At 36.8% G+C, this 26,925-nt stretch overlaps 1 protein-coding gene, 1 long non-coding RNA gene and 2 other non-coding genes across 4 annotated transcripts; 3 read left to right on the top strand and 1 right to left on the bottom strand.

Annotated features, from left to right (window-relative positions):
- Window positions 1-591: 591 nt before the first annotated feature.
- On the top strand, window positions 592-2,036 carry LOC115424137 (uncharacterized). The gene is made up of 5 exons (XR_003936054.1): window positions 592-882; window positions 966-1,036; window positions 1,228-1,285; window positions 1,484-1,538; window positions 1,711-2,036. It is a non-coding gene; the product is annotated as an uncharacterized LOC115424137 (long non-coding RNA).
- Window positions 1,328-1,403, top strand: LOC115425049 (small nucleolar RNA SNORD49). Its single transcript, XR_003936180.1, has one exon. It is a non-coding gene; the product is annotated as a small nucleolar RNA SNORD49 (small nucleolar RNA).
- LOC115425048 (small nucleolar RNA R38) lies at window positions 1,572-1,641 on the top strand. Its single transcript, XR_003936179.1, has one exon. It is a non-coding gene; the product is annotated as a small nucleolar RNA R38 (small nucleolar RNA).
- fbf1 (Fas binding factor 1) lies at window positions 1,771-25,516 on the bottom strand. The gene is made up of 32 exons (XM_030141240.1): window positions 25,200-25,516; window positions 24,999-25,029; window positions 24,686-24,733; window positions 24,547-24,592; window positions 24,376-24,445; window positions 24,236-24,286; window positions 23,998-24,139; window positions 23,802-23,882; window positions 23,650-23,700; window positions 22,887-23,027; window positions 22,661-22,802; window positions 22,242-22,396; window positions 22,070-22,163; window positions 18,530-18,967; window positions 18,350-18,415; window positions 18,192-18,262; window positions 15,974-16,306; window positions 15,812-15,861; window positions 14,508-14,555; window positions 14,277-14,411; window positions 10,862-10,962; window positions 10,488-10,694; window positions 9,560-9,667; window positions 9,290-9,429; window positions 9,051-9,169; window positions 8,758-8,880; window positions 6,907-7,083; window positions 5,138-5,314; window positions 3,806-3,943; window positions 3,572-3,677; window positions 3,341-3,471; window positions 1,771-1,962 (listed from the first exon to the last, which is right to left on the bottom strand). Exons 1-32 carry the CDS (start codon window positions 25,200-25,202, stop codon window positions 1,879-1,881), a joined length of 3,807 nt encoding a protein of 1,268 aa, XP_029997100.1. The 5' UTR covers window positions 25,203-25,516; the 3' UTR covers window positions 1,771-1,878.
- Window positions 25,517-26,925: the final 1,409 nt, after the last annotated feature.

The following is a 26,925-nucleotide window of genomic DNA, read 5'->3' as shown; positions in this document are numbered from 1 at the left end:
GTATGTCAAAAAAAAAGCCAGAAAACTATTTTAGTTTATCTAAGTCCTTGCTGTTTTAATTATATCTTGCCTAGTCCTTTGTGCTCTATTGTTTAGTCTAATTTAGCTATTTATTTTTCTTTCTGCTTCAATATTTTCATTACATTTCAAATGTCTTAATTTTGTTGTTGTTGTTTTTGTTTCAGATAGTTATAATAGTTGTGTTTAATCACTCCACTATGTTTCCAAATGTATTTCTATATTTCTCTTTTGTAATATTTTCCCCATTTTTGTTCTGTAAATTTGCTTTGTGCCAATAAAAAAAATAATAATAAAAATAGGCGGGTTCAGAGAATGAATGAATGAATGTATATTTACGTTCAGATATTTTAGATGAGCTTTTTATTTTTACAGAATACTCCTATATATATATATATTCTGTTATGTATCGTTAACATCTGTTATTTTGAGCCTCATCTTGCTTGCTTGAAGTCTAATACAAACAACCCAAACAGAAGCCATGAACTTTTACCACGCCCTGATTTAAAAAAAAAAAAAAATAAATCACGTGATACATGACGTCACAGCACAATAAATGGTTATCACGCGAGATTTTCCGTCTTCTCGTGGCTTTCTGTGTCCAGACAGCATGGATGGAAATAGCTCCGAAGATGTTCGGCGTTCTTATACTAAGAGGCAGTTTTGTGTAAATATGGAATTTACGGAACCCCCATGAATAGATAATTATGAAACGTAATATGTGCAGGCGTTTTGAGTGTATAAAAGTTAGGGAAAGGTTAATTTAAGTTGCGCTTGCCGGCTAGCTGCTAGCTAACTTTCAGTCTGGCTAACACGTGCAAGAAGTACATGTGGGATGGAAGCTAGCACATGTAGAAAAGCCAGGTAATATACACAGGTACGCTTTAAATTATAAATACGATGTACTTTTCGATTAAATCCTGACTTCTAATGTTTTAACTTTACAGGCGGCTTTGGAATGATCCGTATGGAAATGGGTGAAATCTGCAGACGACGAAGATTTCCGTCCGAATAACAGGTAAAACCCCACATTAAGTAGTGTCATGGCTCTTACGTTACTCCGCAGTTGGTGTGATGAGTTTGTTATCCCTGTCTGAAGTGCAGTGTAGAAATCAATGGTATCTGACTTACTGCAGACACGTGTGTAACCAGCACGTTTCTTTCATTCGATCGTTTATTAATTAATACCTTGTTTTTGTTTTTTAACAGATTTGTCGTTTCTGTCTGACTTGGCACCCCTGCATAGAAGCAGAGACACTGAGAGAAGGTTTGTATGTCATTACTGTCTGTGATATTACAATGGTACCATATCAGTGATGATAACTGCTGCATAGGAAGTGCCGTCTGATGCGATAACTGACGAGGGCAAAAAAGCAGTTCTGAGAAATGCTTATACTAAGTGATCCCTTTTTGGATGTATTATCTAACACTTGAGTAACCAGTTATAAAACACTTCTTCACACAGGCTTAACTGCGAAGTCGTAAAGATGAAACACAGGCCCCTGAGATAAACTAAACTGGTAAGAGTTGTAAGATTGACTGTCTATGATAAGTCTAGCCAGTGATGATACAAGTTATCCCTGTCTGAACATAAATGTGGAGTCATGGTAACCTGAGGCTGGACAGAACAAATGAATGAGCATAGATTCACTAAAAGGAGATACTAATGGAAACTTGTTTTGTAACTTTCAGACAACGTTGGGGAGAATTGGACAACACACAAGTCTGGACCAGATTGATGAAGCCACAAGAAATATTAAAAAGCATTTATTTGTGTGTACAAAATTCAAGTGTAGTGGCACATTTAAGATTTGATGTATAAAATAACTTGGGTTTTTATGACGGCCCAGCACATCTTTGTCAATCTGTGTTGAAAGATAATCTGTAGGATTTCTTCTTCAAATTTTCCAAGAAGATCTGCTCATCTTGGAGATATTCACGATCCTGAGGATGGAAAAGAATGAGACATTAAACATGTACATTTTTTTCAGTGCAATATGTAATAAACATTTACAGTTCTAATCTGTGTTTTGAGTTGTGGTTGTTGGCTAGTAAGATCATCAATCATGTTGCACAGTATGTCATCTCAAAGAAGAATTTGTTAGTTTCACTTGGGGTAGTATTACGAGACCAGTTTTTTCCCTTTACAGTAATCAAGGTTCCTGCCTGGTCTTGTAAAGTCTTATGTCTTGAATTTACAAATCTGCATTCAGTACCTTAAAGTCTTTAAAAGATACTTGATATGGTAGGTCTTAAGTTATGTTGCCATAAACTTGTACTGTGTTTAAATGTGTCTGGGAAATGTCTCAAGATGCAAAGAAAGTAAGGTTATTCTACTCAGTTTCAACCTGACTATTGAAATTAGGAACCAATTATCGCTAACTTTGCAGCCCCCAGTGAGAAATGACTCAGAATGGTGGGAATCAAGGCATTGGAATACTAATTAATACATTTTCCTAAATTCTAGGAGTCAAATTTTTCCAGTAAGGCTGTGAAATAGGCATTAAATTCAGTTCTAAGAAGTTTTAAGTTTAACTTGTGGAAACCTATAGGAACCCTGTGTAAAGCACAGGCTTGGAGTGAGAGACTAAAATCATACTTTTGCAAAAATTCTATAAAGATTCCTACTAAGGTCAGTGGTCACTCAATTTTTTTTTTAAATATACCTTTATGAAAATGTACTTTTTTTTTTTTTTTTGCAATTAGTCTAAAACGGGTCACTATCCCTGGTCCTTCAGAGCTACTATCCTGCATGATTTAGATGTATCCCTCTTCCAACACACCTGATTCAAATGATAAGCCTATCATCAAGCTCTGCAGAAGCCTGATGATGACCGTCAGGTGGGTTGGTAGAGGGAAACATCTAAAACATGCAGGATAGTAGCTCTTAATGACCAGGGTTGGTGACCCCTGGTCTAAAACCTGTTCACAGTGTTTAACAAAATATGTATCTTTTTTGGATGAGAAATGCAGACTTTAATGAGACATGTTTTCTACAGCTAAATGGACTCAATGTTTCCTACAGTACAACCCACAAATTAACTCCATGTTTTGACAGAATGGTATACATCTCCTACAACTCAAACTGAAAAGAGAATGGCATATCCTACATCTGTCAGAAAGTGTTCAGTTCAGAAAAATGCCTTCAACAGAATTAAGAAAATTTGGAATAATAATAGAATGCTACTTTACAACTGAGTTTAGTTACTACCGCAATATAATTTATGAGTAACTACAGTGGTGATGGTCCTATACTTGTGTTAAGATGAGTTAAACACTGTATCTACATATTAAATGGTATGTTTTTTTCTCCATGGGTTACCTTTTCTGCAGTGTACTTCCACAGTGCCAGACTTGCTTGTAATGCCATCGACTGAGGGCTGGTAAATGAATTTGTGGGGAGAATATTCAAGGTTGATGACAGCTCTGGGTTTGGCAAAACTGAAGTTGATTCTGCAAAAAAACAAAAAAAAAACCTTGTTAAATTCTAATAAACTATGAAACTGTTGCTTTCAGTTAGTACGAGGTAATTTCTACTGAAACAATGTTTAACCTGGTGGAACAGGAGGAATAATTAGTGGTAAAGGGCTGATAATGGGATGAGGGTCTGGTCTCAGTCTCTCCATCTCCTTCTGTAGGTGATTTTGCCGCATTCGTTCCTTAAAAAAAAAAAATCAGTTTTTACATACTTCTATACCATTACCATGAACAGCGTATTTAGGGTTATTTGTATTTATTTTGAGCTATTTCAGTAAGCTCTGAGCATGTGTGGTAACAGCACACACACCTGTAGGATTCGTTGTTCTTGTTGTCTCAGCCTCTCTGTTTGGGTGTGGATATTTCTGAGCCTTGTTTCGTGCTCAGCCTCCACACGTTTTGCCTCCTGCAACGCTCGCTCTCCTTCCTCATATTTATCTGCAGCGAGCTGTAAAGAACATGGATCAAGCATATTTATCAAAAAAGATGTATTCTACTATATTACATAATGATGATGGAATTCTTTATGATGATGATGATGATGAAATTCTTTATTCAGTCAGCACATAATAATACAACCAGTGTCAACAACAACACTACAAACATTACGAACATTACCAACAGGTTAATGACTGAAAAGGCCCAGGCAGAAGCAAAATGCTTATATTAATGCCTGTCCTACATAACAAATTCAGCTACCCAGCATTCAATATAGGAAAAAGAGAAAAAAAACAACAATGCATACAACCAAACAAACAAGCAAAAACATAAAAAGGTGAAAATAAACCAGAAAAATGGAAAACTTAGCCCACCAAATTAATGGTAATTTAATGTAGACTCAAAAATAAATTATTTACCTATTACTTATTAGAGCTTAACGATTGTATCCTTCAAAAATTGCCTTACGTACCATTTTTTTAAATATCAAAAATGGGCTACACATTCGTAAATCCATGCTGGCCTCATTCCATAGTTTAACCCCAACAACAGATATACATCTTCTTTTAGTCTCTTTTTTAGGTTTTTGTACAACAAATTTACAAACATCTCGCAAATCATGTGTTGAGAAGAACCTTTGTACACAGACGGGGAGTAACTTAAATTTGGCTTTATACGTTATTTGCATTATTTTATAGTAAACCAAATCATAAAATTTCATAATATGGGATTTTATAAATAGTATGTTCATAGTAACCGGCCTTATTAATAGTATGTATGGCTCGTTTTTGTAGGGGGACTATAGTATTTACAGTTGTTTTATATGTTGAGCCCCACACTCCCACACAATATGACATATAAAGAAGTAGAAGTGAACAGTAAATGATATGGAGTGCCTTATGGTTGAGTATATTTCTGGACTTATACAAGATTGCCATTGACTTTGCAATCTTTCCTTTTATATATCTAATATGTGGTTTCCATGTTAATTTGTGATCAATAGCAACCCCTAAAAAATTTATAATAATTATAATTTACATATAATACTACTTATAATCTATATAATAATAATAATAATAATAATAATAATAATAATAATAATAACAATAATAATAATAATAATAATTCATACTAATGGTATTATTATTACTATATTGCAGTTAATTTAGAGCAACATGAAGGTGTAGGTGTAGCTTTACCTTACCTTACTAAAGGCCTCCACCTCCTGAGCCCTTGTCTTTAGTCTCAGAGCCGTACTACTTATTCTTTCCTTCTCTCTCTCCACTTCCTCTCTCAGTCTTTCCAGAATCTCTCGCTCCTGCACCACAGACGCCTCCTTTTGTTTCAGCTCCGCAGCACGAAGTTTCAGGTCGGCTTGGTCCTAGAATAAGAACAAAAACAGGGTAAATGAACAGTTGTATATTACACATTTGAATAAATATTTCATATGAAACACTTTTTTTTCTCCACAGGGTTATTTTATTGTACAGACATTCATACGGTCAAAAGATTGCACGACGCACCGGGAGGAACAAAACAAATAACCTGCAGCACATGATGTAAAAGAAGAATATTATATAGGATTCAGTCTGCTGGATAAGGGAGCCTCCAAGGCAAATGTCATCAGTTCCGAGTTTTAACCCTTTATAGGGCAACTCATAGAAATACTCTGATATTCAAAATCTAAACCTTAGTGTTATTGGAAGACATAACAAGACTTTATTACTTTTGTGAAATTTTTCAAAATGTTTTATTGTCATGTAGAAAATCAAGGTCAATGAAGTTACCGTATTTGGCTCTTTGCCTGTAAGTGGGAAAAAAAAAATCCAAGAATTATATATAAACAAGTGGTGCCAGGCACAATAAACCCTGCCCCTCACATGTATTGTAGCTTATTATACACAGCTGTGTTGTGACAATATTCAGGAGGTGGAAAAAATAAATGCACTGCATGCTTTCATGACTTTTTTCTGTTTAGATATTATTTACTTGATATTATTTCAAGGTCACAGACTCTAACCTTCACCCCCAGAGCTCAAAATTTTAACCCACAGCAAGTTTAATCAGTTCCTCAATGGTATTCGTCCATCGAAAAAAGATAATTTGTTTTTTCAGAATGACTTGATTAGAAAAGACAAATTTTTTATGCATGCTTTTTTTTTATGACTATCCTTTATAATGGCAGAGTAACACAATGGTAGGTAAATGATAGAAATTTTTTTTTTACCCAAAATGTGAAAAATACATATGCCTTAGCTTTATGTCTCAGTGATGTATAACAGTTGCCTCTATATATGTGGTAAGTTTGGAGTAAATCGAAATAAAATTGATGTTTTTATAGACATTTGAAATTTCGCCCATTATAAGGTAATGGGAAAAAGAAATATTTAAAAATTCATAAAAAATTTAAAGTTTGACTACTTTTCCCAAAATGTAATCAGATCTATTCTGGGTCACTGGCAATCTATAAACCTAGTTTGGTATGAATTCAACCAATAGTTTTGCTGCTAGAGTGTTAACAAACAAAGAAACAAACCAAACTAAAAACAATCCCCCTTGCCTCTCCTGTGGGGGGCGGGGTAAAAATACAAGAAAAACACATAAGGTGCCAGGAACATGTATTTTAGACATTCTAACAACAAAAGTGCTGATCCAGACACCTGTCAACATCCATATTATCCCTTTGAACATCATTCCTTACATTAGTTCCATTACTTCATGGTACCGAACAAAGCAGGTACCCTCACTGTTCATGCAGAGGTGGACCTTACAGACCCTGTAGACAACATTGGACCTGAGATTGTTGACTCACTGTCCTCACTGTAACTGTTGCTGTCACTGTCGTTATGTGTTACGTGTGCAGAAATTACCACTAATAGTCACTTGCCTGATAAAGGGTTAAAGTATTTGTGTGGCTGTACTTGTAGTTTAAGGTGGCATACGAGTCGATCCACAAAGCAGAATTGTTCCCACCTGTGCCAGGCTGATGATGGAGCCCTCTCTCTTCTCCAAGAGGCTGCTGACCTCCCGTTCAGCTCTGTCGTGCCTCTGCTTCTCCTGAGTGTGGAAGTGGGCCCACTCAGCCGCGAGCTTCCTCCTCTCCTCTGCACAATGCTGCATCACTGACTTCTGTTCTTCTAATAATGTGCTCTAGAGGATGAGACAAAGGTAGGTAATGAACCAAAACAGGAGGTTAAGACAGTTTGGATTTTCATTAGTGACTATCCTTTGTTCATTTCAACTTTTGTTTTCAATTTTGGCTTCGTTTGAATGGCATTTAGTTTTAGACTTTTTTGTAACATGGGAATTAGATAAAAAGATCAAACTTAAAATCAAATTTAAATTAACAGACAATTTGTCACACTAAACAAATTTTATAGCATTTCTTCATCTTTTTTTCTTTAAAGGTATTAAAGGTGCTTTTCCCAGTCATACTTTTATTTGGTCAGAGGAAACAATAACCTTGCTCTATATCAGTGATTCTTAACTGGTAGGTCCTGGTAGGTAAACCTATTTTCAGTGGGTCGCGGGCCTTTGCCTGGGTAAAAAATAATGTTAACACTAGTTAAATGAATTCATTTTGCATGAAAACAGAGTGTGTTAAAAGCTGTCACTGAAATGTTGTGATATGTCAGCTTTATGATCAATGCTTGAATAAGTGACTGAATGCACTTTTAATTTTTCACTGAGTGCACTTTGGTTTTGGTTCAAATGTACCTAATTTAGAGATAAAGCATCACCACCTGCTGGTTATTTTTATTTATCATTAAACTTGTCTTTTGTGTTGGCATACTGTGATATTCAGTATTATCTCAGGTTCAAAACACATCATTTTTTCATTAAATAAATTTTCAGAAGTTTAATGTATAACAATTTGTGCCGCAGCTTGTCATTTAGGGGTGATCGTTGGTCTGGAAGCCAGACCAGTTGAGAACCACTGCTCTAGACCAGTGGTCCCCAATTCCCGGTCCCCGGACCGGTACCAGTCCGTGGATCATTTGGTACCGGGCCCCAAAGAAAAAAAAATTTGGTTAATAAAGCAATTTTTTCCATTAGTCTTGCAGAGATTTTATTTTGAAAAGCAACTGTTTCCTCACAACCACTAGACTCTGGTGCGCCATCTCATGAATCAGTAGTAACACAAGCTAAAGAAATGAGCCAAAAACAAAATTCACTGGACAACTTTTTCGGGAAGAAATGATGAGTCTGCAGAAGGGTCTCGGATGGCCTGCAAACAGAAAGCTGCATTTATAAAGAAATATCATGATTCCTGCCTCAGTTACAGGTTCATCGCAGGTGACAGGTGACACACAAGCGCCTCCAAACTGCTCCGGCACATCAATCCATGTTTGAGACAACTTCAAACCACTTTGCATTCTGGATTAAAGTCAAAGCAGAATATGTGGATATCGCCACAAAAGCCCTGAAAGTCCTTCTTCCGTTTCCAACCTCATATCTTTGTGAGGCTGGGTTTTCTGCGATGGCAGTTACCAAGTAGACTGGATATACGGAACACAACTGGAGTGTGTGTCTCCCATCAGCCCCAGATGGGACCGTCTAGTTGCAGGGAAACAAGTCCAGGGTTCCGACTGGTTCTGCATTAGGGTGAGTGTATATTATCCTGTAGAATCACTGTAATTGCCTGATATACAGTGTAAGTGTTTCAGATCACATGCTCTGAACTGACAAAGTTTTTTGTTATTGGAACCCCCGCACCTCGACCCAGTCCGTGGAAAATTTTCATGCATGAAACCGGTCCGTAGTAAAAAAAAGGTTGGGGACCACTGGTCTAGACAGTTATCAGCACTGAGGCTGACGTCTCACCTTGGCTCTCTCCAGCTCCTCTCTCTCCATGCTCATCTGCATGCTAAGGGAGCGTCGCTCCTCCTCGAGGCCTCTTTGCGTAGACTCTGCCTTGGCCTGCTCTGCTGTCATCTTCCACCGCTCCTGAGGCACAGAAAGAAAAACATTTCATTTTTAGTCTTTGAGGGTAGGAGAATCGGTTGTTGATTCTGTTGCTTTTTCCACTTACAGTGCCTGCTATTTCTGAGCAGAGTGGTACTCTAAAAATAATCTATGCCCTTGATTCAAGGCCTATCCTGTTTTGAAGCTCTGACCTTCTCAAGCTGTCTCTGCTGCTCGTTGAGCTGTGTGTCCATCCTAGAAATGATTTCCTTGAGGTAAGTTCTCTCCTCTGCCATAGCCTTCTGCTGCTGTGCCAGACGGTCCTGCATTACTGAAACGTACATTCAGAGAATGACCTTCACTGACTGATGGAACTGCACTCTCTTAAAACTTGACCTATTTGTTTGTCCCGTTAAGGGTGTGTTTGTGTGTCTGCGGGTGTATAAAGTACTTCGAAGCTGCTCATCTCTGTGCCGTGCCCCCTGCTCCAGGCCGTGGGCTGTGTGCTCATGTGTGCTCTCCACCCGAGAAGAAAGCTCTCCAAGCCGAGAGGAGAACTGCTCCATCTGCTCAATCACCACTGTAAGTGACCTGGAGAAAGACCGCACATTTACATTACACTAATACACAAATCCTGAACAAGAGTGGTCTGGTATTCCTAAAAATACATTTAGACAAAGGACAGCAGAAACACAAAGCCTGTCCTTTACTAATGACTCACCTGGTCTGAGACGTTGCACTTGTGACAGCATCAATCTCCTCATCCTTTAACTTCTTTAGTCTCTGGATCTGGTCCTCATGGTCCTTCTTCATCTCTAGGATTGATTTCCTTAGCGATAAACATGAAAAATACACAGTGATGAAATGAGCATTTGGATGAATAGAATCCAAAAAATAAGTTAATTTCCTCATATACTGCCTTCATGTGGCTTTTCTTCTATTACACTAAATCATTAGGGGTGTAAGAAAATATCGGTTCTACAGTATATCGCGATATTTAATTTCACAATACTGTATCGATATTAAAAAGTACTGTATCGATATTTTTAGGCATTTATTCAAATGCAGATATGGCTGAAGTTCATTTTTGTTTTTTTGGTTTTCTTTATTGTTTGTATTTTATTTCTTATTATTTAACACTGTTTTTATTAAATAATGGTTATCTGAAGCATCCTAAAGGCACTTTTTACTGTCTGAGAGGCAGATGGTAGTTCTTTATTTTGGGATTGCACAAAATAATGTTCTGATGTTAGTTCTGAACTAATAGAATATGAACATTTGAACAGGATCCTAAACTGTAATGTCTGTGAAACACAATTTCAGTTTGAACACAGGAACATGTTGTGATATAGCATTAGATCCTGTCGTGATCAAATAAAAATGTGTTTCGTATTTGTGCAGATTTCTGGTGTAATTCAATTTTTCCAGGAAATAATGTTTTTTTTTTTTTTAAATAACAAAATCAATAAAAAATTGCCTTTTAAACAGTATCATGATATATCGTGATATATAGTATTGTGATCCTAATATTGTGATTTGTATCGTATCACCAGATTCTTGCTGATACACAGCCCTATAAATCATACTGTAGGTTGAAGCAGTGACAACGTAATCTATAAGTTATGAGAAAGACTGACTTCCAGGTTTACCTCTGAAGATCTCGGAGTCGCTCCACCTCACGGTCTCTGTCCTGCTGAGCCTGGGCCAGTTTACGTTGGTACTGAGCCTGCAGCTCTGAACGTTCCTGCTCAGCCAGTCGTGTTGCCACAGCCAGCCTTTCCATTAGGTCTTCACACTCCTGCCGCGCTCGCATTTCCCTTTGGGCTGCCGATTCCTCAAGCAGCCTTACACGAGCCCTGCACAGAAATACTTGAATGTTAACCACAGTAACACTCATACACTACATAAAGTGCAGGGAATTATGCATAATGTATGTCTAACATAGTTGCTGCACATTGGATGACAATATATGTGTGTGAGTGTGTGTGTAGACATAAAACTGATTCTTCAGAGGGATGCGTACTTGTGTGCGTTCTCCGTGAGTTCCATATCCTGTTTGTGTCGCTGTTGAACGCTATCCAGCAACATTTGGTTATGGTCTCGTTCCAACTGCAGAGTCTTCACCTGGAAATTACATAAGAGATTAAGGCAGTGTTTTTCAACCTTGGGGTAAGGACCCCACGTAGGGTCGCCTGGAATTCAAATGGGGTCGCCTGAAATTTCTAGTAATTGATAAAAATAAAAAATTAAAAACTTACAAATAAAAAAATATATGGTGAGTTGAGAGAGAAAATCACATACATAAAAGACACGACAAACTCTGAAGCTGAAGCACTGTGGTACTGTTTATCTGTCAAATGTTCATTGTGGTCGGTTTCAGACGCTGCAGCTCTTTCATAATTCATAGTTTGAGTTCTTGTTTGTTCAGTATTAATTGTCAGCCTTGTAAATCCAAGCTGGACTGACTGTACATATCCTGACCAAGGAAAATAAAATTCTCACTTTGTGCAGTAATCTACACCTGGCTTTTCTGCCTCCGTCCATAATAATATACATTATACTATATGTTTGTGTGTCTCTATATGTCTGTATGTTTTGTGTGTATGCGTGAGTGTTTTTGTAGATTATTTATGCATTTTTATTTTTTGAGTGTGTAATTACCCATACTTTTCTTTTCTCTTCTCTTGTTTTCTTTTCATCATACTATCGCTGTGTTCTATGCTATTCCATGACACGTTCTTATGTCTTGGGCCCACTGTTGGTATTCTTGTTCTGAGAATCCATTCCAGTAAGATTGTATCCCCTGAAATACCTCTGTTGTACTTCATTTGTTAAATGATATGAAAATGAAAATAAAAATTTCATCACAAAACATAAATACATTATATAACCTAAATCTTGTCTAAAATTAACATTTATTTGCAACATAGTATAGCAAACTATTATATGATCAAAAACAAATTAATTTTAGCAAAAAAAAAAAAAAAAAAGCCTCCGTTTTGAATGTCTGGGGTCACCAGAAATTTGTGATGTTAAAATGGGGTCACGAGCCAAAAAAGGTTGGGCACCACTGGATTAAAGGTTCAGTGTGTGATATTCAGGGTGAACAAGACATCCCATCAACCTTTCCTTATGGTGGCCACAAAAACTGTGGGAAGTCCTTTATTAGAGTCAGCGTTTGGTTTGTCTCTTCTAGTGTTTTCAGTTTAAGCCGCGATGCTTTTCAGCTTCTTAGCATCATTGGGCAGAAATTACATAATTACCAATCAATATATTTGATTAAAATGGTCTGAGATGACACAAGACTTCTGCATCGACTCGTTCCCTGTGTTTACTGGCTGTAAAAATGTAATCTGTGACGCCCCAGTTTTGACCAATAACAGGCATGTTTAGACCGGTAGGCGGGTTAAATAGATGACTGACAGCTGTAATTATCAACCACTGATCAGATTCTGTCAGATACAACCTCAGGGTTCTCACTCTTTCCCTGAAATTATTTTGCAGGACATTTTCAGCCGCTACAGAGACAAGTTATCATGTCATACACTAATCCATTCCCCTGTCCCCCTCATTCTTTGGAAGTGTTCTTTTCTAGTTGTAACTTGCATTTACCCAGATTGTTTCTATGTTTATTACTCAGACGTTTAATGTGCAGTCTCTGGCTTTAATTTATCTATGAAAAACAATTATGACAAATCATATCATAGAATAATGCAAACACACCCACAGATTATAGCATAGCACTTCATTAGCCTGACAAACTGGAGTTACAATGTTCAACTGGACAATTCCCAACTCAACTTTCTCTTCTCTCTTACTTTCTCTCTTGCACATCCTCTAAAATATTTATATTTTCAAATCCACTGTAAATCTCAACCCATTGTTGTCCTTGTCTCTAGTCGAATGTTTGTTTATATGTTTAAGTGTGTTTGAGTTCATGTTGAAATTGTATGTCGTAAGCAAAGAAAAACTGAAGCCAAATTCCTTGTATGTGTTCACATACTTGGCCAAAAAAGCTGATTCTGATAAATCACTGAGAAACAATTTCCTTTGTTTCATCTCAGTTTAGGCACACAAGGTCACAAGGCAGGGGGAGGATAAAGAATTTTCCAGGATAACGTAACAGTTTCCAGGACATTTGACCTTTTTTTCTCATTTTCCATATATTTTCCATGACTGGAAACTTGGTCAATCATTTTCCAGGTTTTCCAGGATGTGTGGGAACCCTGAACCCGAACAAAACTTGGAAAAGTGGCTTCACTTTTTCTTAAAAACATCAAATGATATCAGTTCATGTATATTTTTATTTAGTTTTCTGATTTGGACCGAGAAGAAAAAGCTGCAAAAGTATGGTGTGTTTATTTCAAATTCTGGTGTTTTTTCCCTGATGTCTGCTCTTACAGGTTGAAGAGGAAAAATAACTCTGGTCTCCAGTCAAACATAACAGATGACAGTAAAGCACTATTGTATAATACCAGCCTTAAAAACAGAAAAAAGAAAGATGGCAGCTTAACACGGTGGACTCTATGGAGAAGGTTCACTCCCTCTATAGATATAAACACAAATTATATAGAATAATTATGAATGTTAAAACACAGGGCATCCTCTTAAATTCTCCTAAATAAGGGGTGTCTAAGTCATTTTAATTCTGAGGCCACATTCAGCCCAATATGATCTGAAGTGGGCTGGACCAGTAAAATAATAACAAAAAAAGCTAAAAATAATGTCAACTCCAAACATTTCTCTATGTTTGAGAGTAAAAAAGTAAAATTACATTATGAAGATATTTACATCCACAAACTATCCTTTAAAAATGTGAATAACATGAACAACCTGAAATCTTTTAAGAAAAATAAGTGTAACTTTGACAATACTATGCCTCAGTTTATTATTTACACATGTGCATTTCAACTTACAGCACACAGTGGATCTACAGATGAACAAAACATTTAGTAACAGGTTTAATATTGTTTAAATTGCACTTACTTCTCTTGAAACATTTCAGGTTGTTCATATCTTTTCAGGTTATTTACATTTTTTGTGAAAGGATAGTTTCAATGTTAACGTTTTCATATAATTTCACTTTTTTTACACTAGAGCAAAGAGAAAACTTTGGAGTTGTCATTATTTATAGGTTATTATGATAGTATTTTACTGGTCTACTGGTCCACTTCAGATCATATTCATCTGCATGTAGACCCTGAACTAAAACAATTTTGACATCCTTTATTGTTAATATCTTCAGTGTACTGTTTACATTTCACAGATTCATCCTATGGGCCAGATTGAACCCTTTGGAGGGCCAGTTTTGACCCATGGGCCGTATGTTTGACACCACTACCTTAAAGCCTTAAAGCTAGCAAAGATATGGAAGCAACAAAGGAAGGAAAATGGGGAAGGTGAGGCGTTCAAGTCAGTAGGAAGACGTTCATACGCACCTGTCCTTCCAGCTGGATGATGCGAGCCTGTAAAGCTTGATGATCTCCAGGTTGCTGCTCTTTGTCTGTGAGTCTCTGCAGAACCCCCGCATCCACAATCCCACCACCCAAACCCAGCAACTGAGACTGCATCATCTACAGAAAAGAAAGAGAGAGTCAAGAACAAAACCAGGTGATACATTTGTCCTCATATTCTCAAATGAAGAGAAGACAAAGGGCGTAGGGTCTCACCTGCTGTTGTACCAACAGCTGCTGCAGACCGTCTGCTGATAATGTCACCTGTACAGAGGGTGATATATACATTACAGTCTATTAAACTCTGGAATATGAGTTAAAGCAGGGGTTACCAAAGGGGAGAACACAAGCTGATTTTCAAAATCTTCTTGAGGTGACCTCTGAGGTGATTGTGGGAGAATAAGGACAGCGTTGCTGCATTAGCAGATTGAAGGTAGTAAATTTATCCTGTTAACCTTGTGGGACTCAGGATAAGTTTTGATCTTCCTAGAACATAACTTTGAACTTTAATACGTGAATAATATCCACAAATGACAAACAGGTAAGGTACAGGTTGGACTAATGGTGTTCACATTAATAAAACTAAACATAAAAAGACCAATAAACGTTGTAAAACAGACACATTAAACTTCAACCCCTGCACATAAAGCAGAACACAATGAGTAAAATGTCCAGTATCCACAATGCAATGCAGCAAATATGCCACAGTATCATTTAAATTGTATCATGGTTGTCAGGCTGTTCTGTTGTTACCTCCGCCAGGAGGTATTGTGATCACTTTGCTTTGTGTGTTTGTTTGTGTGTTTGTTTGTTTGTTTGTTAGCAACTTTAAGGGAAAACTATTACAACCATCTTTACCAAATTTTACCCACAGATAGGCCTAGGCCCTGGGACGAACCCATTAAATTTTGGGCCAAGTAGGCCACAGCAGGTCACAGCAAGGTCACAAAATCTCAAATTTTCCTATTTCTCATCATTGAGCAATTTTCGAAAATTCATAAAAAATTAAAAACGACTCTGATTAGCCTCCAATTTGATACACCCATAGCTTATAACAATATTTTGTATCTGGCACAAAATTGTCCACATCCACTGTGGAATGTGGACTCTGTGGACATTTCAATTTAACATTGAAAATCCTATTTGCGACACATTTTTCATTATAACTCAACAACTACTGGAATTTAATATAATTTGACATACACGACTGGTACCAAGCTTCAACTTTTTCTGCTGTATGGAACAGCCTTGAAACTGTTTAATTTAAAAAGAAATAGTCGATCCACACATGCACACCGTTCAAGGTGCTTGTCGGAGGTTTGCGTTCTCTCAACACTTGTTTTGTGTTGTTATGCCCGTGTCTGGATATGCCTTTTAGTGTGTGAGTCCTGTGCGCATGTTTATGTTTCAGTCACTTCAGGGATAGCGGGGGTCACCAGTCTCTGGCACAGTTATTTTAGGGGTCGCGAGTTTAAAAGTTTGAGTTAAAGGACACAGTGTTTTGCAGAAACATCACATACCTGTTGTGGGACAGTAGCTGGTGTATTTTGGATTTGGTTTCTTTGTGGAACTGTTGGACAGAAAACACAAGTGTAATAATCTTATTTAGCATATTTATCAAAATGCAATAAAGTAATGATGAGAAATATCTAAGTACTTCATATTTCCCTGAGGTTACGTACACCACACTGAGCCAGGCGGTATTGTAGGCATATTATTTGGCAGATCTTGCTGAGTTTCATCTGAGGCGTGACGGGGCTCTCCTAGTTCCCTGGATCCCCTATTGGATGGTACACGGTGGGACTGGGATCGGGATTCAGGGTGGCTAATGCTAGAAGCAGAGACTGGAAAGGGACCAGTGACTTGAATGGGAAAACCAGTGGGTTGAGGAGGACTAACAGTTTGTTCAAAATCTAGTTTTTTGTGGAGTGCATTTGGTGAGGAGGATCTGGGTGTGGTAGTGGTAACTATGTAAGGGGTCTGCAGTGGAGAGGAGGAACAAGTGGGAATGGGAACTGGACAAGAGGAGAAGATGGTTTAGTGGGAGGTGAGATGATTCTGAAACAATATGGGCATGATGTGAGACAAAGTAAAATATCAGATCGATGGATCAGTGTTGGTATTTTGGATTCCAAACTTTCCCAAATGCATGTCATGGATTTTCCTGGAAAAAAAGGCAATAGCTACTGACACAGTACTGTGGCACAAAGTATGGGTTTGTCTATTGCCACAGACCAATCAAATGTTAGCATTTGTACTAGAGCCAATCATGGATACTGTTACTTGAACTCATTATCCTCTTGTTCCCACAGTACTGTGGTGATATATGGCGTATACTTCAGTACTTCAGTTCATTCTCTTGTGCATTTTGCTATCACAGTACTGTGGCAATTGATGGAAGAAACAACAGATTAGTGATAGTATATAGTATAGAAAAGGAAATATTGTTCTAAATACGCTATATGTTGTTTTATGGTGTTCTTTGATCTTTGCAGTCAGTGAGTCTGAAGAGAGTGGGCGGAGCAACATGTTAGATGTGCCGTGTGACTTCTCAGTTCTGTGTCAGTTCAGTGTGCGGTGCTCCAAATTCTGCACTCTGAATGTTTTTCCAGTGGCTGATTTATACCAATGTCAGATTTATGCCTCCCCCGTTTCAGAAGAAAAAAAAATAAAATTGCTACTTGGACCAGGAATTGAACCAAAGTCTTCTGCATTGAAGTCCAATACACTACTGAATGGGCTAAACCTCTACAATATCATTGCCTGACCTATTTGCTATCTGATTGCCTTGGTACTTTTCGGGATGTAACAAGTTACCAGTCTAGATGATATAACGAGGGCTCTGATTGGCTCTGTGGTAACAGACGAACCGATATTTCATGCCACAGTACTGTGTCAATAGCCACTTCGGGAAAGGAAATCACAAAGCCTTGCAAAATCCTAACACTCAGAATTTTTGACCCTCTGAGCTAAATTTTGTCACCGTAAACTGTATTTTTTTCACTAAAATTGGGCTGAAAGTTTTACTCAACATCCAAGAAATTCTAATGATACTGTAATATATCAATGCACTTATTAGAATTAGTAACATAAATCGTGTTACTCAAACACAGAAATATTTAATCCTCATGATTCAGCTACCAGATATTGAGTCTTTGTAGTATCCAAATAGTATCAAATTTTTGGTCCCATATAAAAAAGTGCCACAGATCATGCTAAGTATACCTTTGGAGCTGAAAAAACCCCACAATTTGTTATGTTCTCTATATAGTCTATGTTCTGCATATTTTACCAGTAGAAAATATTTAAGTGGTCTTTTTTATTGGAGATACAGTTGTGGAAAAAAATATTATTATTAAAGTCATCAAAAGCAATGGTTATGTAATCAAATACTAACTCCTGTGTGTATCATGACTAAAACAGACAAAAGAAAACATGGAATGTCTAAAAGCACTGTTTTTGGCAGTACAATGCCACAGCTATTAATGTAAGAACTGAAGTGATTTAGGTTATTATCAAGAAAACATGGAAAATAGATAGATATCAGCTCTAAAATTAAACTCTTATGAGCTATTTTTGTTGTTATCATTATATTCGTCCAAACAAATGTACCTTTAGTTGTACCAGGCATTAAAATGAACAAGAAACTGAAGAAAACAAGGTGTGGTCTAATAATTTTTTCCGTGGCTGTATAAACACATTTTAAAGATGTTATATTATTTTAATGAAAGTTTTCACATGTTTCCTCAACAAGATAGAGTATAGATGAGTTGGTATGAAATGAGATACAGCGTACTTTATAATATGACATGTTTGTCAGGGTGGGTGTTTCCATACAATGCCTGGTTTAACAAAGTCAAAGAAAGAGAAATTCATTTCCAGGGAGGGTTTTTTTTATACCTTGCTTAGTCTTCTCCTCTCTAATAGGGGTGGGGTGAGCAGTAGAGCTTGGCTGTCCCAGAAAAGTGGTGCTGTAAAATATGAGATAATTCATGGAAAAACAGTATCATCACATGAAACCTGTCACTTGCATGGGTAGCGGTTACATGACATCATACCTTGTTTCCTTGACAAATGGGGGCGTGTCCTCTCTGATCCTAGGAGCTTGTGAAGCGACTTGTTTCCTGCAAACAGGGAATGAAATTGACAGATTTCCAAAAAAAAAAAAAAAAAAAAAAAAACCCCACACATTTCTGCTGTCATTGCTTCTATTACTGCCTCTTTTTTGTGCGCTTTACCCTACAAATGACTCCAGATCAACTTCTTCCCTGAGGTCTAGGGACTCCTCCTGCTTTGACATTTTTGTTTTTGCCTCGGGGTTTGACGCTGACAGAGCTTTCTTCCTGCTCAGTGCTCCAGATAACCAGTCATCCTCTTCCTCCTCTTTTTTCTGGCTTTTGGAGACCTCGGTGGGCTTGCTTTGTTTGGGGGGTTCATCCGTTGGGGCTGGGGTGTCACCTGCTGTTGTTTTTGGAGCAGCAACTAGAGAGGGTCTTCTCTCTGATGGAGATGGCTTTGGAGACTCTGGTGATGACTTTGTCTCTTTGGCGTCATCCTCTTCATAGGTATGTTCATCGTCTGCCTTCAGGCCTAACCAGTCGGCTGAGTTCCGGTGTCGGAGAGTGGGTTTTGGTTTCTTCTCCACAGCAGAGGCACTCACATCCTCAGTAGAAAATCTGAAGTTAAGACAAAGATGTCTAAGTAAAGTACGTAAACAGTGTCCCTGTGTCAGGGTTTCTACAGGTTTCTACAAATTAAATTCAAGACTTTTTAAGACCTTTTTAACCCTTTCATGCATACTGGTCACTACAGTGGACAGCTATTCTATAGCTTTTCTCTTCTATATTCATGGATTTTGTTATTTTCGTTGTTTTGTTTTTCACACATATCTTTATTAAAGTTTTAAGACCCTACATATCTTTTCTGACATGAATTGGTAACATTATGTAGATCTCTTCTGAGCATAAACCCCCAGAATCACAAGCCTTCCCCATAGCTTTCACACAATTTATCAGTAAATACATGTTTCTGTGCGTCAAAAATTAAACATGTGGTGTCCAGCTGAGTGGACATTTTTGCAACTTCATGAAAAATAGGTCCATAAGAATTTTTTTTTCATTATCATTTTTTTAATGTATTTTTAAAATTTTTTTTAATTATTTTTATTTTATTTTTTAAAATGTATTTTTCAGAAGAAAATTTTCAATGGCATTGTTTTTTTCATGCCTGACGAAGAATAAAAACACTCAGGAAAAAATTTTGATTAAGGTTCTCATAATTAATGCATGAAAGGGTTAAAACTACTTAGGAGAGAATTTAATCCCCATTTCACAGCCAAACTGGCAAAAATTCATGACTTCTAGAATTTAGGAAAATGCATTTATTTAGTCCAAGGACTTCATTCCCACTGTTCTGAGTCATTTCTCACCGGGGGATGCAAAGTTATTGATAACTGGTTCCTAATTTAAATATAAACTGTTGGGTTGGAGCTGAGTAGACTAACGTTAGTTTCTCTGCAGCTTGAACATTTAACAGAAACATTTAGACACAAAACAACAAACAACTTTATAGCAACACAACTTAAGACCTACCATATTGTTCACAATGTTGGTTTTCGTGAACACACAAATCCACTATTCTTACAATCTAAAACTTTAAAACTCATTAACCTTGTGGGATTCAAAACTATTCAAATAATGTATAAAGCAAAGAATAACTTATTGCCGGGAAATATTCAAGAAATGTTTTGTGAAAGAGAGGGAGGCTATGATTTAAGGGGAAAGCTAAATTTAAAGATTCATAAAGTATGCACTACGTTAAAAAGTTTCTGTATCACCATCTGTGGAGTAAAACTATGGAACAAATTGTGTGTAGAGATAAAAACAAATATCAAACATAATTCAGTCTAAAAAAAGATATAAAAAATGATTCTTGAGAGGTACAGTATTTAATAATGACAGTGAGGCCTGTTTGTTTATGGATGATGTTGTACTGATAAATCTGCTGTAATTATTGAAGAAAATGGTTGAATTGTTGAGTCTGTTTGTATGACTGTACTGCCATGAACATATTGTTGTGTGTAATTCAGTTACTGCATTATGGATTTGTTGTGGTTTGATGCTAAATTAGAAAAATAACATTGTTTGATTCTTGTATCAAGTTAGTGATAAAGGTGTAAAAGCACTGAGGAGTAGGATTAAATAAGTTTAGACTTTTTCCTACTCCTTTTCGACCATGCAATATTCAGACTTGTATGTGCTTGAAGATAGATTCTGTCCATTTAAATGTTTTATTTTGTTTTGTTTCATTTTGTTTCTTTGCATGTTTGAAATAAATAAATAAATAAAATCAAATATCAAATTTAATACCTTTTAAAGACTTTTTTAAGGTATTAAATGCAGATTTGTAAATTCAAGTCTTTTAAGACTTTTTAAGACCCTGCGGGACCCCTGCTGTGTATGCAATGTGCCAAATTTGCGCAGTAGTCAAAAAAGTTTAAAACAGAAACATAAATTCAGGGTGCTTGCTCTTTATCTAAACAAAAATTCCAGATTTTTTCAAAACTGCTTTTTTTTCCCTCTGAAACCTTGACTTTATGTACTTTTATACTTGCATTTCTACTTTTTTGGTTGCGATTGTACCTGTTGTGTGTAGTAGAAATGTTTATTTTAATAAATTAATGAATGAATAAATGCATAATTCATAATATATTTTGTTTTACTGACAGAAACATTTTCAAAACATATGAAAATCACAAAAGTGCATAGGATATCACACAAGCAACTTTTCACTAGAATAATTCAAGTCCTGACGGTTTGTGAAATCATATCAAGTTTTTTTACATACCTGTGCCTTAGAGCTAGGGTTGCATAATATATTGCAAATATATTGTTATCCCGAAAACGGAGTGTGCTATATTCATATTGCAAAGATGTGCAATAATCTATTTTCTTTTTTTCCCATTTCCATTCCATTAACTTTCTGTTTTATACACCATGGGGTACCAGAGTGGTTTTCTCTACCACTCTAACATGCTAGTTTTTCTGGCAAAAAAACTGAAGTAATGCTACTGCTGCTGGTTGAATGCAAGTTTACATGTTATTAATGTTGAAAAGATGTGAATATTTTCAGAGCGCAACTTTGGGCAAGGCCTGAACACTTATTTTTAAATATTTTATTTTTATATGCAGTATTTATCAAACCAGGCCAGCAATGGAATAGTGTTTTGTTAAAGCTCTTACATGATGGTACTCTGGCACTTTTGTTATTATGAAATACATCCATGTCATTTACACATATTTATATGTGAATAAAATGACAAAATATTTGACTATGTTTGTGTCTGAAGGTCTATGGTAGCAGCATGACCAGGTTCTTGGACAGAATTGTGTAACTGATTGTAGTAGTCCAGTATTTTGTCTTAAATTATAAATAATTGAGCCAGCATACAAACAATTGGCTCATTTTAACATTGTTAGGGAACATTTTTCTTAGTAGATAAAATTGGTATTTCTTTAGGTGAATGAGAAATATTGCAATACTATCATTATCACAATACTGTACACCCATATCGCATATTTCAAGTTTTGCCAATATTGTGCAGCCCTACTTACAGCATACTCTAAAACTGGACTATGAGAGAAACTTTTTTCCATACTTTATTAAAACTTTCACACAAAATTCCACACTTTTCAAGGTCTAGAAAACAGTGTTTCTAAATTCCACACTTTTTGAGATTTTCAAGGCCTGTGCAAGCACCCTGTAAATTTCATATGCACCTGACAGACTGTCTGCGGGACTGGCGTCCTTCAGGCGTTGATCCTAAAGTGGGCTGATAGGATCCAAACGTCAGGTCATCTTCTAAAGGCGTCTCTGATTAAAGGGAACAAAATTAGATTTGGCAGTTTCGTTTTTTTTCATCTTGCTGTTACGCCACTGCAGCAGTATTACCTTTGACACCGGCATGTTTCTCGTGTTGCTGCTTCTCTTGAGCTTGAGGCTGCTCTTTTCTTTCTCCTGTTGGTGGTCGCTCCAGAAGACGAGGAGAGGTCAGACTTTCCAGAATCTCATCTAGCCTTGTACGAACTCTCTGTGGGGCGTCACTTCTTTGTTTGCAGGAAACAGAGCAGAAGGAGACAGGGACAATATGCATGTTAAGACACAATAGAGAAAAAAGGAAAAAGTGAAAGCAACATTATCCTAGTTAGATAAGCAAATCTTTTGAGCAAGTCAAACCACATTCAGGGCAAAGTTTGGCTTTGTTTTTCTCCAACCCAAAGCACTAAAGCAGTAATTATTTATTATTTGGGAACTATAAATAAAAACCACAATAAGAGTGAGACTGTGAGAGAAAACAACTGAGCTGTTACCTTTCCTTGTTGGACCAAAGCAGTGTCTCTTTTCTCTTATCATTGCCTTTATCGCTGTCGAATCCGAGTGCATCCATTAGGTCGTCCTTCTCATCGTCAAATATAAGGTCACCCTGTTTCTTTGCTGTTGTTGCTGCCTTAGCTGACAGAAAAATTGTTAAAAACGCATTGTTTGATGACATTAAAAATTAAAGAACTTTGCAAATGAAAGCCTAGATGTTTTTACTTTTTGGGATCGGTGAGGCAGAAGGAGATGACACAGGTTTCTGAGGTTTGGCTTGCTGCTTGTTAGCTTTAGATTCTGACTTAGTTTCTTCTGGAAGTAAGTCATCCAGAAAGTCACCCAGGGGGTCATCTGCATCTGCAAAGGAATATTAGAATTTATATGCCATGGTTTATAAGTTGCAATACCAAGCTGAGCAGCATTTTATCCAAAACTAGCAGTAGTGCTGTAAATGACTGCATTACGTGAGAGATTCCTTCAGCTTTGCCTCCATCATCAAAGTGGTGTTGGAGTTCTTTTTTTTTTTTTCTTCCAACCTTTGTTTATTTGGTGTTTTGCAGAAATTGGGCAATACAAACACTGTATCATATGTGACAAAACAACTGAAAATGGGATTGTTGCACAATTTCCATTTTTTACATGTATACCAAAACAAAACTAAACAAACAAACTCAAAGTGGTGTTGGATTTTGTTTGACTGTGCACATGTATCAAACAAATTTAGTACATAGCACATGGTATTATAATAGCTGAGTTGTTATCTTAGGACGTTGGGTTTCCTAAAACACTCGAACTATAAGGTTTCTACATTTTACAAAGCACAAAATTAGCTCTGCCAGTTACGGATTCACAGTACTGGTAGCAACCCCCAGGCTGTGTGGGATATCCAACTGTTATTGTTCATACTACCCACAGAAAACTGCAACTTCACACCGAAATAATTCAACTAAAAGGCCAAACACAAGCAGTAACTCTATAAATGTACCTTTTGTGTAGGTTGTCTGACCACGACCTTCATCACCATTATCACCAGTATCTGCATTGATGCAGCAGTTTGACAAAAACACAGCACAGTGGACAACACTTCAGCTTTCCTCCTGAATGTTTAGAATGACTCTGACAAGGACGTTTACTCACCAGAGAATGAGAACTTTTTGTAGTTACGTCCTGTAGATGAAGGTGCAGAGTTTGGCTTCTTCACTCCTATTATGGGTTCATCTGTGGGGAGACACATATCTCTGTATTGCTCTATGAATATAGACTTCAAAGCCAGTAAAACATGAAGCTAATGATGAAAAAATAATATATGCAAGAACACTCTGTACTGAACTACCTGCTCTCTCTGGTTTCTCATTACTTTCTAATGCAGCAGAGTCTTTCTTTGGCCCTTCATTATCGAACCGCTTTGTTTGTGCAGGAGCTGAACTTGGCTTTTTCTTTGATGAAAAAAGGTCAGCATCCATGTCATCCATGTCCTGTGCAAGGATAAACAAAACACAAAGCACAGTCAAAGCATCTGTACAACTAAATAACAACTTGATTGTGCTGTTGCATATTTTATGATGAGCTACCTTCATGGTTTTCAATATATCATTAGGATCAGCTGCTGAGACATCTGAGTCCTTGGACAGAAATAAAAAGTAACCATAAACACTAGAAGAAAAGCATGATAAAAACAAAAGACAAGCACATGTGCCCTCTGTCTACATACCTCAGTGTCCCCATTATCTTTCTTTACCTCCTCCGCTAGCATACTGAAGATGTTATCAGTGGCAGATGAGCTGGAGAAGAAAAAAAGACAATAATTTCCAAATATTAGAGGCTCCCATTTACAGTATATACTATTATTATTTGCCATCAAAAACTTATTTCTCCAGCCTACCGATTCAGTGGTCCACTACGTGTTGATTTTCCCTTCACTGAAGGTTCTAAGGAGTGCATCATTGAGATAAATTGTGTTAATATACTAAACTAATAAGGATACTACTCTTTGATTAAAATGTGCAATGTCACTCACTTACTTTTATCATCAAATAAGCTGTCAAGTATATCTCCATCCTCAAACGAACCTGAACAAAATGAGGTACAATATAAGACATGCTTGAAAACGTGTACATTTATTACATTTTTTTTTTTTTATTTGTGCTTTTGCTACTTATTCAGTTACAAATGTATGGCCATTTGTAATGTCATTATATATTATTGCTATGTTTTTTCTATATTAACACTCTTCTCCCAAAGATCTGAGTTTGTCCGAATGAAGCAGCTGTACTTCATGTTTTTCCCTCCCCAAGTAAAACTATCAGTTATTCAGGTGAGGCTAAAGGAACTTACTCCGCGATGATTTTCCCCTCGATTTAGTCGCCTGTAAAAAATTAAAAAAGAAAGTACTTGAAGTGGCACAAATCATGACTTTACAAAAAGTAGCTAATCCAGTATATATAATCAAGGTGGATGAAAATACATGCTCCCTGTTCAACTTTACATTAAAGTAAATTAATATAACATGTTAAAAGTGGCTGTAATCTGGCTCACCATATTCAATCCCTGCTGTTATCGTAGATTTGACTAAAGCTAGTTAGCTAACGCTAGCTAAATCTGATTAGGCGTCTCCTGTTTCCATTGGTAACCACGCCGTTACGTCGATTACTCTTCATTTTACGGACTCCATAATATACCATACTGAGTTAAAATGACAACAAATAGTATTGTATAATGTTATACTATGTTATGTTTAAGTTAAAATACAAATTAAATCGCAAACCACAGGCATCTCTATCTGTACAAACTGCAGCAGTTGCACCATACACAGCCGGCGCGAAACACTTCCTGTTTACAGTTCTCAGTGCATTGTGGGTAGTGTAGTTCTTTCTCCATACTTTAGGGGAAACAGGTTATATTGTCTTCGTTTTTGGGAGCAGGGTTATACTTATGACTTAAAATGTCATTTTGGATTTTCTTTAACATTATCACCTGTTTTCTTCATTTGTGAAATGCACCAAAGTGCGTTACCACCAGGTGGCATCAGAGCTTAGAAAAACAGCCAGACCAAATCAGTGACAACAAAAATAAAGTGCTGAATTATTTATCTTCTGTAGAGTATGTTTAATTCAGTGAGGGCTAGGACTTTTAATCAGTGCAATTATAACCAGAGAACACATTGCATGAAAGCAAGGCTTAAATTGCCATTCCTTCTGAAGGGACACTTTCAAGTCCAGGTCCATTGCACAGGATTTCAGTTTGTAATCAGAGAAACATGACATATTTTTCATCAATGCATCAAAGCAGGTCAAAAAAAAAAAAAAATGCCTGCACAATCAGAAATGTTTTGTTTTCTTTGGCTCATGCGAATCTTTCTGTTTGAGCAAATAATCCTAAAGCTGAATCTGCCAAACCACATTGGAAGCAGCAACATTTCAAGTTACTTCACTGAATAAACAAATGTGCAAATACAAATTCACTTTCATGACATCTGCCCAGTCATGTGTGCAAGCACTGATTTAGTCATTCTTCAGCGCTAATGTGTTCATGTCTTACACGTCACAGTTAGATATGACAATATTTCGCAACAGATCCTATCTTCTTTTCGACTGTTAAGGTTTCTCATGTCTACATTTGCCTTCGGTGGAGAAAAATCAATAATTCACCGCTATGAAAAATATATACCTTTCATTAATCCATTAGGCAATCAATCTTGGTGCATAATATTCCTTTATTTAATAAGTAGGCTTTCCAAATGAGAACAACATACATCTTTATGGGATTAACAACATGCTTCTAGTGCTTGAAAAGTACAGTACAGTTCTTGTCTCCAACCTCTATTTCAGATGAAATTAGGTCACTTAGGATGTTAAAAACAGCTACTCTTCTGCATAAATCCAGTCATAGCTCACAATGTCCATACACATACCTTTAACATAATATTGTTTATTAAAAACAAAATGGGTGACTGACTTATATAGAGGCACAAAATCCATGTAACCCTGATTATGTGTTAAACTGAAGGGACACTTTGGCTAAAACAGACAATAGTACATATTAAATGTATTGCCATCGATTGATAATATGAATACGCAGTGTTTAAATTACTCCGAGGTTACTGAGTTGCCATTGCCTGTTTCAGTGATGAAAGCATCTGCAGGACAGAACAGAGAAGTCATGATCAAAACAGGCCTTATTGTTTTTTTTTTGTTTTGTTTGGTTTGTTTTTTTTCTTTACTCCTGGTGGGACTCTTGGCTTGAGCTGTGAAGTGCAGATGAA

This window comes from Sphaeramia orbicularis, chromosome 8 (assembly GCF_902148855.1).
Source record: "Sphaeramia orbicularis chromosome 8, fSphaOr1.1, whole genome shotgun sequence".
Taxonomy (NCBI): Eukaryota; Metazoa; Chordata; class Actinopteri; order Kurtiformes; family Apogonidae; genus Sphaeramia; species Sphaeramia orbicularis.
The sequence above is the reverse complement of the archived record's forward strand: the minus strand, read 5'-3'. Positions and strand labels throughout refer to the sequence as shown.